General features: G+C 39.1%; 1 protein-coding gene across 2 annotated transcripts in view; it reads right to left on the bottom strand.

Moving 5' to 3' along the window:
- ADAMTSL3 (ADAMTS like 3) overlaps positions 1-17,091 on the bottom strand; it is a 392,111-nt gene that overhangs the window by 118,957 nt on the left and 256,063 nt on the right. For both annotated transcript variants that reach the window (XM_032174471.2, XM_032174470.2), the window contains exons 15-16: positions 14,539-14,825; positions 4,003-4,132 (exon numbers count right to left, since the gene is read on the bottom strand). In XM_032174471.2, the coding sequence (XP_032030362.1) occupies positions 4,003-4,132; positions 14,539-14,825 (417 nt within the window). The remainder of the gene's footprint in view (positions 1-4,002; positions 4,133-14,538; positions 14,826-17,091) is intronic.

The raw sequence follows: 17,091 nt of genomic DNA, 5'->3' as shown, positions 1-17,091 counted from the left end.
CATCACTGCACTCCAGCCTGAGCAACAGAGAGAGACCCTATCTCAAAAAAACACAACAACAAAAAAAAATCACACTTAGCCAAATTGTAGTCACAATTTTAAGTCTGTGCAAATTCTAAACCATTTTTTTTTTTTGTAGTCATCTTTCTAGAAAGAGAGTACTGGCTAGAGTAGACAAAGGGGATGGCTAGTGGAGGGACTGGAAATCAGGAGACCAGCTCTACTAGTAGCATGATATGTGGGCTCCCACAGCTTCCATTTGGCCATCCAGAAAAGGCAGAATTTGGACTAGATGACATCTCATGAGAAATGCTCCATGTTTGGGCTTTATGTTGTAGTATGCAATTTATTCAGTGTATGCTCATGGAGAAGTCACCAATTACCTAAAAATCCTAAATTTCAGTTTTCATATATGAAAACAAGAGCCCTTATTCATTATATATCTATTAGCACATTTCTGAAAGAATGTGAGGCTATTAATAAGAATAGTACTAGCTACTTTTCACCAAAAAGAGACTTAGAGCAGTGATTTTCAAATTTTTGCGCAGCAAAACACCTGATATAGTGCAGGCATAAGTTGTGAACAGGTTCATCCACTGTTTTAAATAAAACAGTACATAGAAAAGGACTTATGGGCCAGGTGCAGTGGCTCACGTCTGTAATCCCAGCACTTTGGGAGGCTGAGGCGGGCGGATCACTTGAGGTCAGTTTGAGATCGGCCTGGCCAACGTGGCAAAATTCCATCTCTACGAAAAATACAAAAATTAGCTGGGTGTGGTGACATATGCCTGTAGTCCCAGCTACTCAGGAAGCTCAGGCAGAAGAATCACTTGAACCCAGGAGGCAGAGGCTGCAGTGGGCCGAGACTGTGCCATTGCACTCCAGCCCGGGCAACAGAGTGAGACTCCATCTCAAAAAAAAAGAAAAGAAAGAAAGAAAAGCATTTATGGATTGTAGAACTCTTAAAACTGCTGTGCAAAATGCTGCAGCATGGGGGCCATGGTTGGGAAAGCAGTATTTCTGAAGGAGACACTGAGCATTTTTGGAAAAGACAGTAGAGGTGCACTGATATTCATGGCTACAAATACAGAAAGGGATTCAACTATTTTGATAAAGAATGTTGTTGGTGGCCGGGTGCGGTGGCTTATGCCTGTAATCCCAGCATTTTGGGAGGCCGAGGCAGGTGGATCACCTGAGGTCAGGAGTTTGAGACCAGCCTAGCCAACATGGTGAAACCCCATCTCTACTAAAAATACAAAAAATTATCTGGGCATGGTGGCAGGCACCTGTAACCCCAGCTACTCGGGAGGCTGAGGCAGGCAAATTGCTTGAACCCAGGAGGCGGAAGTTGCAGTGAGCCATAAGATTGTGCCATTGCACTCCAGCCTGGCAACAAGAGCGAAACTCCGTCTCAAAAAAAAAAAAAAAAAAAAAAGTTGTTAGTGTCATATAAACAATAAAAAGGAAACGATGATATTTGCAGATTCACATGGAGGCAGGCTTTAAATCAAGGACGCTCAAATGGAATTGTGGTGGGCTGGATCCCTAGTTTTAAATAATTTTCTTAAAAGATTTATAATTGATCTATTGTCTCCATTTTGTTCTCCCCGTTTCTGTGTTTGAGTAATCTTTTTAAATGCAAATCTGATGTACCACTTCATTGCTCAAACCCTCCAGTGGCTTCCCACTGACTCTCTGGATGAAGTCCAAGTGTTTACCGTGGCCCTTGCCCATTCCTATCTCATCTGATGACACACCGATTTCCTTTCTCTCCAGTTCCTTGAGCACACTGAGCTCTTTCTTTCCTTGGGGCCTTTGCACATACTGTTCCCTCTGCCCAGAACACTCATCCTCTACACCTCTCCTGGCAGATTCCTGCCTGTGTTTACGTCTTAAATAACCTCCTCAGGAATGACCTGCACCAAACTCCCCGGCTTCTTGCCCCACCAATTTATTTTAGGTCCTCATAGTATTCTTGCTTTTGAGATGCTGTTTATTTAACATCCGCCTTGTGCCCCATCCCCAGATTAAGTTTAAGAAAACAGTTTACAAAATGATATGGTACATGATTCCAATGTCGTGGAGAAATATGTTGAGAAATATAACTATGTTTTGCCCCCTCCCTGTATTTTCCTCTGTGCCTTGCTCCTATTCAGGAAGGTGGTCGTCTGTTTCCATCTTCACTGCCTCAGGGAAGGGATGTAGTAGGGGAGGAAAACAGAAACCCTGGCTTTTCCAAAAGTATCTAATTCAGTGGTTCCAATATTAGAATAGAAAAAACTGAGAAACATAAATAATTCGGATTACTATGTGCCATTACACAAGTGCCATTTCTGTAAAGATAAAAGGGCATTATATACTCAACACTGCTCCAATATATTTGCTATTCTTGGAAAAGTCTGGATATACTTGACAAAGTAGATGTCTTGACTCCTAGTTACATCAAACCTTCCTAAAAACTCTCCTTTATTGTCTCTTCTGCAATCTGCATTCTAGCGTGGATTACTCTGGAATGCCGTAAGCTTGGGGGTGGGAGTGGGAGTCGGAGGTGGCAGGGAAACAGATTTCCCAATGCTGTTTCTGGGCCTTGCTTTGCTCACCAGGGTAAGTCTACAGGCCTCTACTGCATCACCTCAACCACACACGGCCAGATGGCTCTAACATAAGCCAACAAGCTCCCAGTACTTCTGTAGGTCTCAATGGAAGTGAGGAATACGGTAACAGATAGAAAATACTGTGCCCATTACATGGCAGGTGTGATTTCACCAAGGATGAGGCACACACTGGCCTCCTCCTGAGACTGTGCGGGCTGGAGAACAAGACTCTCAAGGAAGGGGTGCCCATCTCCAGGATGTGGAGGGCCTGATTTCTAGGGGGGCCTAACGTATTGATCCTCACCTTCCCCACCCTTATGCCATCAAGGCAGGAGAAACATCACAGCCAACAGATTGCATGGAATTAAAATCAGAAGGGTCAAGAGAATTCCAGAAGCACAACTTATTTTCTGAATAAACATAAAATACACTTATCCTTAGACTAATATGGCAGGAGGATACAATAACCTCCCTGAATCACTGAGAGTCCTAAACATAGCAGAACTTGCTTTAGCAAATGAAAGGATTTCATTAGCGGGGCAAACGACTAAGAGGTAGGAGAGGCAGGAGGTGACTGGAATGGGCTCAACATTTCTGGCAACTAATTCTTCTCACAGAATAGGGGTCACAAGATGATAAAGGTAAAAGAGAGAGGAAGGAAAAGACTGGAGGCTATATTCAGAAAAGTCTTGTGTGAGAAACCAATGATGTTCAGTTATCACCCTCTGTAGCCAGCAGCACCAGGGACACAGGAACATGAGAACAACCTACTTCTCTTCTGATAAAATTTCTCAGGATCTTACCAGGACTTAAGCAAGGAAGCAGATTAACTTTTAAGGTAAACCTATCAGCCAAAGAGATCAAGAAGATCACCCTCACCTACTCATTGGGGTTTATAACATTATACCCCACAATCTGAGATCCAAGGCCAGTCAATGGGAAGGTAATAACAGATCAGTATGAGTGCTAGATATCAAATAGGAGATTACACAGTCACTCAACAAATATGGATTAAGCACCTACTGTGTACCAATGTTAACTGTAATGCAAATCCTGTGCTTTCTGATGGGATATTAAGGGAAGAAGTGCCCTGGAGGAAACAGGGAGGAGAAAGAGAACAAATCCACTGATCTCATGGCTTTGCGGGTAGCAGGCCAGTTTATGTTCATTCGTGTTCGATGCAAACAAAAGCCAGCCTCGAGAGCATTCCTGTTCAACATGGCTGTATCTGAGCACCTAGGCAAGAATCTGGCTGGAGCATAACTTGAGCAGAGAAGAGAGCTCTGAAGCAGGCTTAGCACATCTACCTTGGGTGAACCCACAAGTCTGCACTTAGGTGGGTTTCTCTGCAGAGGAGGGTATTACCACCCGGACATGGTATATACCAGGAGCACAAGACAGCACATACCTGGGGGGACAGGGCTCTGTGTTACAGGCCTGGCTCATGGCTGGAGGACGGTGGACCATATCACACAAGCTGTCATTGACTGTCTGCTGGGTCTGGATGTGTAAGCACACTGCTATGGCTTCTTGATGGCCTGCAGGTTGGAAAGAGGAAAATGCAAATGACATGGAATAATTTATTGTGGAAAAAAGAAAATAGAGTCTTAGGTCTTCTCATTCTTAGCACACTGCCCTTTTGACTATCATAGGGCTGCAGGCTGCATTTCAGGGTACACCTGGGAGCAAACAACTTTGCATTATCCAAAGTCTCCCAGTCTATGATATTCCCTCATTAACCTTTTAAATGCAGTCCCTTTACTCTCTGTCTCCCAAATCTACTCACCTTGAAACATTCAAGAACACCCCAACTCCCCATCCACCCCTGGACTTAATCTGCATTCCAAATGTACTCAAAGCTAGGAGTTCCCCCAAATAAGCCATCAAGGTGTTCCTTCCAAACAGTCACAATAGTTTCCTTAAGAGGAATTTTTGAATCAGCTGCTAAAGAATAACATTTTCTCTGTATCACTGCATATGTGCTAAATCTGGCAGATAATTCCTCACAATTTTAATTACGATTTGAGTTCCTGTTCGCTATGACTGTAATTTGTAACATTTCTATTGCTAGGAAAAACAATAACAATACCTCCTATTTGGAAAGTGTACAAAGTGCTTTCACAATAATCAGCGAGGTCAAAACAATAGTATTATTACCTCCATTTTATTAATTTAATAATAAGGAAACTGAGGTCTAGAGAGAAACTAAGACAGCAAAAATGTGGTAGATTCAAGCCTAAAAATTAAATTCCCTGCCTCCTAATTCAGTGATCTTTCTTTTGTACATATTCTAGGGATTCTAAAATGCAATACAGCCAAAAAGTACAAGACTGCTCCTTGGGAAAATATGAACTTTCACAGGCATATTTTCCCTTTGGGGCCAGACAGGTCTGTCTGACCGCAAAGCCTATGTTCTCAACCAGTATTCTTTGTCCGCTGGGACAAAAAAAAATTATTGGAAAATCAGACGGAACAAGATGTAAATCAAACTTTTGATTAAAAAGTCATATACAAACTGTAATAGCAACTATGTTATTTGAAATATGCAAATGCATTCATTTTCATGCAAGAATGTGTGTTCCATTATGTTAGAAGGTTGTGGTTCTTTTTCCAAATGCCATGTTTCAATTCAACCATTTTACAGTATTTTACAGGATGTAGTATTGGCCAAAAATACTTCTAAAATACATATTTGTGATGTTCAGTTCTTTCTAATAAATTTTCTCCTGCTGTCTTCAGTTGTAATTTTATGTTCCCTGCCATGGCAGGATGCAGAACTAAATCTGCATGTATCTTCTATGAACTTTTAAAATAAACATTGGCTAACCTGAGATATAAGAAGGCATTGCTACAGCTTAATAACTCTAGGTTTTATTTGCAAATATGAAAACGTAGTTACCTTGTAGAGGTTTAAATGTTCATTTTCTAGTATGTTTCTTTTTTTTAAATCTGAGAAAAATCCAGTTAACTTTCAAATATATTTTTATTTATAACAGAAATTCTTCAGAAATTTTTATTACAGAGACTATTTTGGAACATTTTCTGAATAAGTGGACCTTAAAGCCCCACTATAACCCATTCTGGATGGAATTGTACAACACTCATGACACACTTTTCTGTCTTAAAGCAAGTTTACTGAAAATAATTTATAAGTTTAATAGATGATTTAGGATACTTATTGAGGTAGAGTATATTTTGAAAAATGGCCACAAAATATCTCCCATCCCATACATTGGTCCTACAATGTTACTTTGACACTTTTCACCTTAAAAGATTTGATTAAGCATTTACTTTCAAAAATTAAAGTTAAAAAAGGAAAAATTATAAAAATAAGTTTACCTCATAACACAATTTAGGTAATATTTACAACTACGAATTTAGAACATAATACATCAAGTGTTGAAATGTCAGCATCATTTTTTGAATAAATTTCTTTTTGTAGCATGAGGCAACATCCCTTACTTCACATTTGACTTTTGCAGTGTTATCATGAAAGTGTCTCTTTTTTTAGAAAAAGAAAAACATACATAGCTTGTGGCAACATAGTGAGACCCCATCTCTACAAAAAAATACAAAAATTAGCTGGGTGTGGTGGCTGTGCCTATAGTCCCAGCTACTCGGGGGGCTGGGGTGAGAGGATCACTTCAGTCCAGGAGGCTGGGGCTGCAGCAAGCTATGATTGTACCACTGCAGTCCAGCCTGGGCACAGAGAAAGACTCTGTCTCAAAATATAGACGTATTTTTTATCCTTCATCAAGAAATAAATTAATATTTAAAGGGTAAAAACACAGACTCCAAGAGAAGAAGCAGAGCCAATACATAAGCTGACATGTTCTTTTTGCTTGGCTGGGTTTCTGCCATTTGCAAACAACAGTGTTGACTACTTCAACATGTCAAATAACATAACACACACATACACACACAGTGTAAGAATACCAGAAGAGATTTTTAAAATCTATAGTCAGAGCCTTTTATGTGCCACTCAGTATTAAATATGCCAAGTTGTAAAATAAATCAGGAAAAAATAATTTGTGTAAGAAAATTATGTTGCTTTAAAAATCAAGTAGTCTTGGGCCCTAGAAATAGATACAATATGCTTTCTTAAAGCATCCATGGAACATTAACAAAAACGGATCCTCTATTAGTCTAGGAAACTGCAGTAAGTTTCAAAAGTCATAAATTATGCAGGTAACATTCTCTGACTATAATATAGTCCAACATGAGTGAATAATAAACAATTAAACTCCCCAACTCCACACATTAGAATTTGTATAAAGTCCTAGGCCAAAGAGTAAATAGATTACACATTATTTGTGGCAGGAAAAGGGAGAACGGGGAGGCTTACAGCCACTTCAGACTCGACAAACAACTCTAGAAGATAAATTTCAGTATTCTCATGAAATGGATGGTTTTTGTCCCAAGTGAGTCTAAATTATGTAATTTATTTAAAAATTATTAAAAGAACTTGGATTGAATATAACAATAAGTGGGGGGAAACTTGAAAATAATGTTAAAGATGGAGACATGATGCTCCCCCTCAATCCCAAAAACAGGACAAGATTTAGACAGTTGTAGGAACTAGCACTTTCAAACATTTTAAACAGATGATTTCTATGATATAAACTATTTAAAATTATTTAAAGGTATAGAAAATGCCAGTTCATCTCACAAAACTACCAAAACCTGATGATACCTAAACCTATACGAGGAAAAAAGAGGTCTGCTTCATACAGTGTGGGCTTGTATAATGCTATATTATATATAACAATGTTCTTTGTTTCCAAAACACACACATACACACAGGCCTAGGATCATATTGGAAAGAACAGTTAATTTTTTTCTCTTTCTGCTGATTAGCTAGTTTGACTGAAGGGGTATTACTGTAAAGTCCCGAGTAATGAAAAAGAGTGAAGCATAATAGGTTATGGATCCAAAGGTATCCTGTTTGGTGCTAAAATGCAAGTTTTGTAGCACTTCAAATAGGTGAGTTCTTTTTAGGAACCAATTGAGGAGACAGCTGGTAAAGATTAAGGATTGTTGAAAGCCATTTGGCCTTAGGAAGGGCATCATAAACCACTGGAGCCTGAGCGGAAGTGACCAATTATGTCAAGAGGAGCTGGAAGAAACTACAGCTCAAGGCCTGTCATGATTTGAAGGGATTTGGAGAAAACAAAACGGCAGTTGCTAATGTACCATGTCGGGAACACATCTCTATTGGGAGTATGCTCAAATGAGCCCATAGGGGGCCAATGCAATCTTTGTTCCCATGTTACCATTTGTAGAAAGGAATTCTTGTACTCCACTCTGCAAAATAGAGTGCATTTACGTGCATCAGTATCATTCATACATATATATATACCCTAAATTAAATAATAGCATATTATAATCAGCAGTATATAATAAAATTACCTCATTACCTCAAACATCTGTCATTCACCTACCAATCACTTTCAGCAAATATTCATATGCACAAAAGCACAGAAACAACCAGATGCGAACTTTCTTTTATAAGCATACAAACTTACCTACACTCATATCCTCACTAGCCTTTTCCCTGCTTATTACAATAAGAAGCTGCCCTTCCAATGATTTAAGACCAATCTCCACGACTGTGCGTGGAGTTTCATCCCCTTCAATCTTCTTAGAAAACGTATTGCTTTGCCTTTCACTTTCATTCTAGAGCTGTCTTGTTGCCTTTTAAATGTACCCAAGGGTCTCCAACATTAAATAACCACCCTTCACCCACACCCACACAGATCTGCCTCAACCCGCAAGGCCATCTTAATCATCTCCTCCTCTCTGTTTTCTTTAACATGGCCAATTTTTGCTGCAAAAAAAAATCTCCTCTATTCATCTCCACTCTGTCACTTATCATTCTTTCCTCAACCCTTTCAAATCTGCTCCTCCACTGAAATGACCTTTCCTTAAGTCCCCAGTGGCTTCACATTGCTGAACCCAGTACCAATGCTGAACCCTCACCTCTCCGCCTCTGCATGGCACGCAACACAGCTGACCTTGGTTTCCACCACACCACAGACTTCTGTTTTCATTATATCTCGCTGATCTCTTCTCACAGACCTTTGCGGCTTAGTGTCCTCCACCCAGACACTGAATGTTGAATTTCCTCAAGACTTAGTCCTAGACCCTCTGCACTCTTCATAGGTATTCCCCTGAAAATTCTTGTCCATGCCCCTGGCTTCAATCCCTGGATACACACATGATGCATAAATGTACCATTCCAGTTCAGACCACTCTTCTTCACTCCAGACCCACACATCCAACTGACTACTTAACATCTCCACTCGGAAGTCGAGAGGCATCTTAAAAGCATTATGTCCACAAATGAACTAATGGGTTCCCTCACCAACATTTAGCACTCAACATCTCAGAAAATAGTCTTAGGACTCAGACTTGCCATCACACTCCTGCTTACCCACTTCACTGACAGATCCTTTTATCTCCTACATGTCTCTCAAAGTCATCCGCCATACTCCATCTCTACCATGGTCACCCACTCCAGTCTAAGCTCTTGTCTGGAATAGGCAACAGCTTCCTATGTGATCGCTCTCACAACATCCTTATCCTTTCTAATCCATTCTCTACAATAAAGCCGGACTAACCTTTTTGAAATAAATAAAAATTTGGTCACATAACTCCCATTTTAATTACTTGAATGACTTCCCATTGATCTTGGTATAGACTCAAATCAACATAGCCTGTAAGGCCATAATTGTCTGGCCTCTGCCTTCCTGTCTAGCAGCATGCCACACTAAACCCTGTCTCATCCTCAGTACTCAACTGTGCCTGGCTTCTTCCATTCCTGGAATGTACCATGCACCCTTCTGCTGGCCTTTGCATATGCTCTTTCTGCTGGAAATTATTCGTGTGCCACCCCCTCCAAACCCCCTTTTGTTTAGCTAATGCCTCATCTTTTAGATTTAAATTCAAGTGTAATTAGGTCAAATGCCCCTTTTCATAGCACCATATACTTCTTTTGCAATTGCTGTAACCAGTGGTAATTCTATATATGTGTGAGTATGATTATGTGATGAATGCATTTTCCCTATTAGAGTTCAGTTCCAAAGCTAGGAACTACTGAGTCACTATCACCTAGGCCAGTGCCTGGCACATAGAAACATACAATAAATATTTGTAGAACATTGTTTTAAAATGAAACAATAAAGAGATCTCTACTACTGCCAGGACCAAGACAAGGTTGGCATTATCCACATTATTTACAATTGTTCCTGGAATTCTAGACAAGCCAATAAAATGTGAAACTTAAATAACTATTGGAAAGGGAAAGATAAAATCATCATTAATAGCAGATGATCATTTACTTAGAAAACTCATAAAAATAAGCTGAAAAATGATTAGAAGTATTAAGGTGTTCAACAATTTAGTCAGATGTTTAAAAAGAGAAATAATCAATAACATTCCAATATAAGAGGAATGCTGTATTATTATATTGTAAAATAGTCATCCCACTAACATTTATTACATACAATGTACCACACACTGTGATTAAACACTCTCTGAACATCACCTTATTTAATAATCACATTTAATTATTTCATTAAGCCTAATGAGGTAGGTATGACTCCTATCATTTTAGCAAAATAAACCACAACTCTACAAATTTAAACAAATGGCACAAAGAGAGTTGCAGAGCTGGGGTTCATAATGGGGTCAGGTCTCAAATGTCCACATATATACTCCTAGCCTGTGTTGTTGGAAAACATAAACGTAAAAAAATGAGGTCATAAAAACAACAAACAATATAAAATATAAAAGAAGAACTTCGGTAAGGAATGTTTATGATGTAATAAATTATAAAACCTTACCAGAGGGTACTAAAAAGGTAGGCATATCTTCCAGGATGTACATGAGTATGTGTGTGCACGCACGTGATGTACATACACACACAGATACTGCTGCATGAGTTCATGCATACATACATATACATACATACATACATACACACACTTTGGAAGCTAGAGATTGGTGTCTGGATTCTTCATGCTTTTAGGAATTAAAAAAGAATTCTCTGTTGCTACTCCAATGTGAAAAGAGACTTATGCAAGGATCTTAAGCATCAGTAATTACAACAAATGGATTTATTCTTATTTCCTGTATGATGTGAAGATAGGTTAGAAAATATAAGTATACAGAATATCAGAATGTGACCAAAATTTATCTTTTCAGAAACTTGTAATTTGTATATTACTTTTCCAGCAGAAATAAGAATGTTGAAGAAATAAATATATGCCTGTGTAAATTACATTTTATTGTGGTTGTCAGTCATTGCAGACTTACTCTCTCTGCTATCCTGGGTAAAGGCTAAAAGCCCACATTCATAACTCACACATTAGTGGACTTATGGAAGCTGAACTTACTGAACCACATTGAAAGAGATCACAGAGGCAAGTACCACTGACTATAAGCAGTGTGGTTGGGACAGTCAAACCAAAACAACCAAAAGCTGTGCTCCATCAAGGCAAAGAATATGTTCTATTTATTTTACATCCCTGAAGATTTAGTGCAGAACTTGGTGAAGAACCATGGAGTCTAACACAGAGCAGGTACTCAATTCCCAGCCTTTATTTTATTTTTTTTTTCTAAAGACTGTGTCTTGCTATGTTGCCCAGATTGATCTCGAACTCCTGGCCTCAAGAGATCCTCCTGCCTCAGCCTCCCAAAGTTCTGGAATTACAGGCATGAGTCACCTCACCCACAATTTCCATCCCAGCCTTTATAAAGGGTTTTGGTTTTATGCCTTAGCTCTTCAGTTTCATAGGATTTAGTTATTTATTATAAGGAACTTTAATCTTGAACCCAAGAAATTAAAAATATTACTTTTTGTAAAGCTAAGAAGCTTATTACATGTACTTATAGTTCAGCTAAGTAATGAGAATCCAGTTATTCATTTTCTATTTTTGGCTTTATGATGGACTCTGAGTCTCGGCTTCCTCAGCTATAAAATTTGGGTTAGTAGGTGTCCAAGGTTCATTTCAATAATATTATTCCAGGATTAAACGATAAAATATACCCTTATACAGCTAAATTGCTGCTTACCTGAGTAGTAAAAGCCTACCAACTTGAGCTTTTCTAAAATTTGTAAAATGTGTTCCTGATACACAAGAATATATCATAAAGCAAATGGGCACCTTAACATCACCTGCCTGAATACTGCATTGCATTTCTGACAGATGCAAGCAGTTTCTCTTCTCATAGCAGGGCAAAAGGTGCACAGTGCCACTAAGGATAACCAAACTCAATTAGTCAAGTGTCAAAAAACTTGTATGTTTTAAATGGATTCAAAGGTAATTCTATCTACTCCAAGGTATATAACCAAGATAAATAAAAACATATGTCCACATAAAATCATATACATGAACGTTCACAGTAGCACTATTCTCAATACCCTAAACATGCAAACAACTCAAATTTCTATCAACTGATGAATGGGTAAAATGTTGTATATCCATATAATGGAATACTACTTGGCCACAAAAAGGAATGAAGTACTGAAACATGCTAAAACATAGATGAACCTTGAAAACACTATGCTAAGTGAAAGGTGGCAGTCACAGAGGACCACATATTACATAATTCCATTAGATGCAATGTCCATAATAGAGAGTAGTGGTTTCCAGGGGTTAGAATTTGAGGGAAAATGGGGTATGATTGCTTAAGGATACAGTGTTTCTTTGGGCAAGTGTTCTGAAATTGATTATGTTAATGGCTGCACAACTTCGTAACTAGAAATCACTACATTGTATACTTTAAATGCATAAACTGTACGGTGTGCGCATTCTATCTCCATACAGCTGTTACTGAAAAAAAAAAAAAGAGAGAAATTTATCACATGAGTTCAGCCATCCTGGAGGTGGAATCTAGGGCCATCTCAGTGGTTACTGGGAACACAAGGTAAATTCTAGTATTTTGGTAAAAGGCTCCAAAAATGAGGTCTAACAGCTGCCTCTCTCAGCTGAATTAGAATTCACCTGGTCATCTCTCTTTGGGCAACTCTGACTGGTCTGCTGAGTTCCAAGTACCCAGCATGCTATGCTTTCCCAACTTGAAGGGATCTTGCCAGTCAGGAGAAGAAGATGAAACAGGGATTCTACCAACAGCACTTAAAAGCTTGAGATTACAAGGTAGATGTTGGGGTGTGCAAGCAACAGCTGGACTTGCTTCTGCTCTCCTAATGAAAGACACAGCTCCAAGTCTCTAGTGAGACTGCAGCAATGTGGTGACTCAGAAGCAATGGAGACAGCTGGCATTTTGTAGTCATACAGTAGAAAGTTCCAGGCATGTATTACTGTGATTGAATAGGGGACCATCTTTGCATCTCTGTGGCTGTCTCTAGAGGGTTTCCCCAAACTCATCAAGAGAAAGCACCAGTTCCCAAATTGCCAAGGGCATGTTAGAGTTAAGGTTTCCAAGACATTAAAAAACCACAAAAAAACAAACAAACGAAAAAACAACAAACAAACAAAAACATGTCCAGGGTTCTGAACTCAAGAGCGGGCAGGAGTTTGGCTTGGGCAAGAACAGACACAAGGCAGTGTGGGGGACAACCCAGACAATGTGCTGTGGAGGGACGAGATGCAGCAGATGTTTAAGGTTCAAGTAAACGAGACAGGCTACATTCCTAGGTAGATGGCATGGACTTTTAGCAACCAGACAGAAGCAAGTAAGGAGAGAAAGAGTACAGAGGCAGCTAAGACACCTAAAGTCCACATGTGCAACTCTGTCTGCAAGGCAGTAGTTTAGGGGCAGCCTGGGGGTAAGGCACATGCCACTTTAGCTGGGTTTACTGCCAGGCTAGCAATGTTATACAAAAAGTGGCAAGGATAGGCAGGTATAGAAGTTGAATTAGACAGGAAAGAGATAAACAGATACGATCAAGTCATAGAGACTGAATGACAAGGATCGAGAATTCAGGCTCAAGAGTGAGGGGTTCAGGCACAATGAATGGGCCATGAGCTCCACAACTTGATAGGGAGTTTCAAGTAATGGGCTTAAGACTGTTGGGAGGAGTAAAGCACGATCTTGAGCCAAGAGCTCTAAGACAGCAGCTCCTTGTGTTTTTCCCACCATTGGCTGGACCAAGAGCAGAGCACATTCAGGCACCAAGCTCTTTACATAGCAGCTGGCTGGAAGGCACAGTCAGGGGTCAAAGGACGAGGGGACAGAGTGACAGGGGCTCTGGATTCCTGGTCAGACCCAGTCTCCTTCATGTGAGTAAAAGATATAGTTTCCTTATTTGTTATTTCTATCTTTTTACTTTCAACAGAGCCCTCAAGAGTGACTATCTGGACTCCTGCTAACCACTCCTTCACTCCCTTTTGGATCCTAGATTGTATAAATTATCAGGGGGCCAACTTCTCACCCCAAAGGGGTCACCTGGCTATACAACCACTTTCTAATCCTAACATGGTTTCCTGGCTGTGTATGTCACCCTCTATGTACACAAACATAAATCATGGTGATTAGTTTGTTCCCCTAGGTGCTGGCCCAATGTACAGATATAAACCCAAATATTTTCTGAGACAAACTCTGATCTAGAGTTGCATCAGATATTGCAATTCCAGGCTACCTCAATTTATAAGACTGATTTATGAACAAGATTGCCTTAACTTATCCATTCTACATTTTCCTATTTATTTCATATGAACCATCTCAGTTATGCAGATTCTTAGGCAAAGAAACATACTTTTTTTGGTTAGTATACAGTCCCACTCTCATTTACCTTTCTAAAATAATTACTACAAAAAAAAGAAAGAAAAAGGAGAAAAAGTATCATTTTCAGTTATTTGAATGACTTCACCTCCTTTAGACTTTTGCTAATTTGCATATTTGGCTTACCTGATTGAGTAATTTCTCAAACCACTAGCAACATACAACATAACTGTCCCTTAAGCAAAGGTTCAAATACCTCCCAAACATGTTGCTGTGCAAGGGGTGAACCCAGCGTACTCCCAGTCATAAGTTGTCTCACTGTCCTCAGGGAGAGGGATGTCCAGCTCTCGGGAGGCCGGGCTCTCATCACATGCTTCCAGGAGGCAGGGCCGTTCGGTGGGCAGCTTGGGGCCTTCACACTCTTCCTCGGGCAGCTCAGTCTCAGTCTGCATAAATGTGAGGAGCACACGGCACTTCACCTCGCGGACCTGCACACCCGGCCCACATGTGGTACTGCAGGCTGACCAGGGTTCTGGAATGAACCTAGGGAAAACCAGGGAGCCACCAGAAAAGGACACTGAGGGTCATTAAATATAGGCCAGAAAAGGAGGAGTGACATATTCAACGAAGGCAAAAATAACCAGCTTCATTTGGCGGAATTCCACACATTTGGAATTTTATACTTTTGCTGATGGTCAGTAATGCAGTTAACAAACGTTCAAATCTTAAAACAGAAAGAGTAATTCACTAAACATATATTCTACTTTTACATCCATTTTATAATTCGAATCTACGCTATGGTCTTTGCAAAAATTAAGAAGGTTTTCTTTAAGATTTAGTAATAAACCATCATAGGGATATCATTTCTAATTTAATTTCTTTCATAATATGGAGATTTTCACCAATATTTATTCAGTAAATTAGTATTGAGCTTACCCTCTGTAATGGGTAGAGTCGTATTAAACTGTCTCAAGTTTAGGAGCTAAATTTTAGGGTATCTTAGATACTTTTTACAGAGTGGATGAAGCCTTAATATTCTTTTATGTTTAATATACAAGTGCACAAAGCTTCTGGATCTTCTTTAAAACAAAAGAAATATTGCACAATCTTGCTGAACAAAGCATTTAATTCTTATTCTGAATTATTATCTACTAAATCTAAGGTCATCAAACTATGACTAGCAGGTCAAATCTGGCCCACCTGTCTTTGGTACAGCCCACCAGCTGAGAATCATTTTTACATTTTTAAATTGTTGGGAGGAAAAAAAGATATTTTGTGCATGTGAAAATTACATAAAATTAAATTTTACTGTGCATAACTGAAGTTTTACCGGAATATAACCACACTCATTTTTCCATCTATTGTCTATGGCTTTTGTGCTACATAACAGAACTGAATATTTGAAACAGAAACCATTTGGCCTACAATGCCTAAAATATTTACTATCTGGTCCTTTACTGGACCCCTGCACAGAATTTTGAAAACCAGATTCCACAGGGACAGATATATTTAAGATAATCTGAAAAAACACTTTGTATCTTGAGATATTAATAAGTGATAGAGGAGAAAGAGTTCAGTAATAGAGTAAGTTTTGAAAACTTAGAGCTCAATAATGTTCAACAGATTTATTCACTGCAAAACTTTTCCAAAGACTATGAAATATAAATGCATACTACAAATGCTTAAGAGAGAAATATTATGCACATCATTTCATAAACTTAAGTGAATATAGACCCTTATCCATGGGATTATGTTCTACTAAATAACTTAAGAAAACACTGCTAAGATGTTTGTTTAAGACACAGTTCTAAAGCTTAATATTTCTAACCTCAGAAAGACAGGGTTGTAAGGTTCTCAGAGTCATCCAACCTTCTTTCCCCAGGCAAGACTTAAATACAGTTGTCCAAAAAAGCACACCCCCAATCAGCAGAATGAAATGCCATTACTATATACATGTCCTGCAAAGAAACATCAATCAACACAAAACATGTTGTTCATTGTGTTGAAAATTGTTAGTGGGGAACCCTTCTCTCTAATTCTCAGATTCCATGTGAGGGCTTGCTCAACTCCCCAGGATGGGGCAATGCTGGAGTTAATATTTGATGTGTCTTTTCTTTCTTTGCTACTCTCATGGTAGGATTGGAAAGGAGACTGGCTAAAGACAAGGAATCCCTACAGTGTAATCATATGTAGTCATTTAAAAGGACATGGGTTTAAGTATGAATTGGTAACAGTCTTCTCTTGAAGGCTGTTAAGTGAAATAAATACATTATACATATATGCTACATACACATAGTCTATAACATACACTATCTATATATACCTATATACTATTTTTTTATTTTAGAAAAGAGAGATCATAGTATATGACCTGCCCCATATGTAGCATGTTTGTATGTATGCTGGTTTATGTATAATTTCTCTCTTCTGGAAGCAACTGAAAGTGTCAGGAACTAGAGTGTGTAAAGAGGGAGGTTTTTACTTTATATCTTTAAAAGGTTTAAAGTTTCTAAGCATGTGCATATTTTACCTTATGGTCATTAATTTTTTCTCTTTTCTCCTTGGTAATAAAAAATTGAAAACTGGGATTTTGTTTTAATGGGAAGTAGATATTTTCATTCAAATTGGACTTCTATATCTTGGTGATTGAGAATCTCGAGAGGAGATGAGATAAGGAGGTTCACCTCAGCCAGGTGCGGTGGCTCACGCCGGTAATCCCAGCACTTTGGAAGGCTGAGGTGGGTGAATCACCTGAGGTCAGGAGTTCGAGACTAGCCTGGCCAACATGGCGAAACTCCGTCTCTACTAA

Source organism: Hylobates moloch, unplaced genomic scaffold, assembly GCF_009828535.3.
Source record: "Hylobates moloch isolate HMO894 unplaced genomic scaffold, HMol_V3 SCAFFOLD_14, whole genome shotgun sequence".
NCBI lineage: Eukaryota > Metazoa > Chordata > Mammalia > Primates > Hylobatidae > Hylobates > Hylobates moloch.
This window is presented reverse-complemented; position numbering and strand designations above follow the sequence as displayed.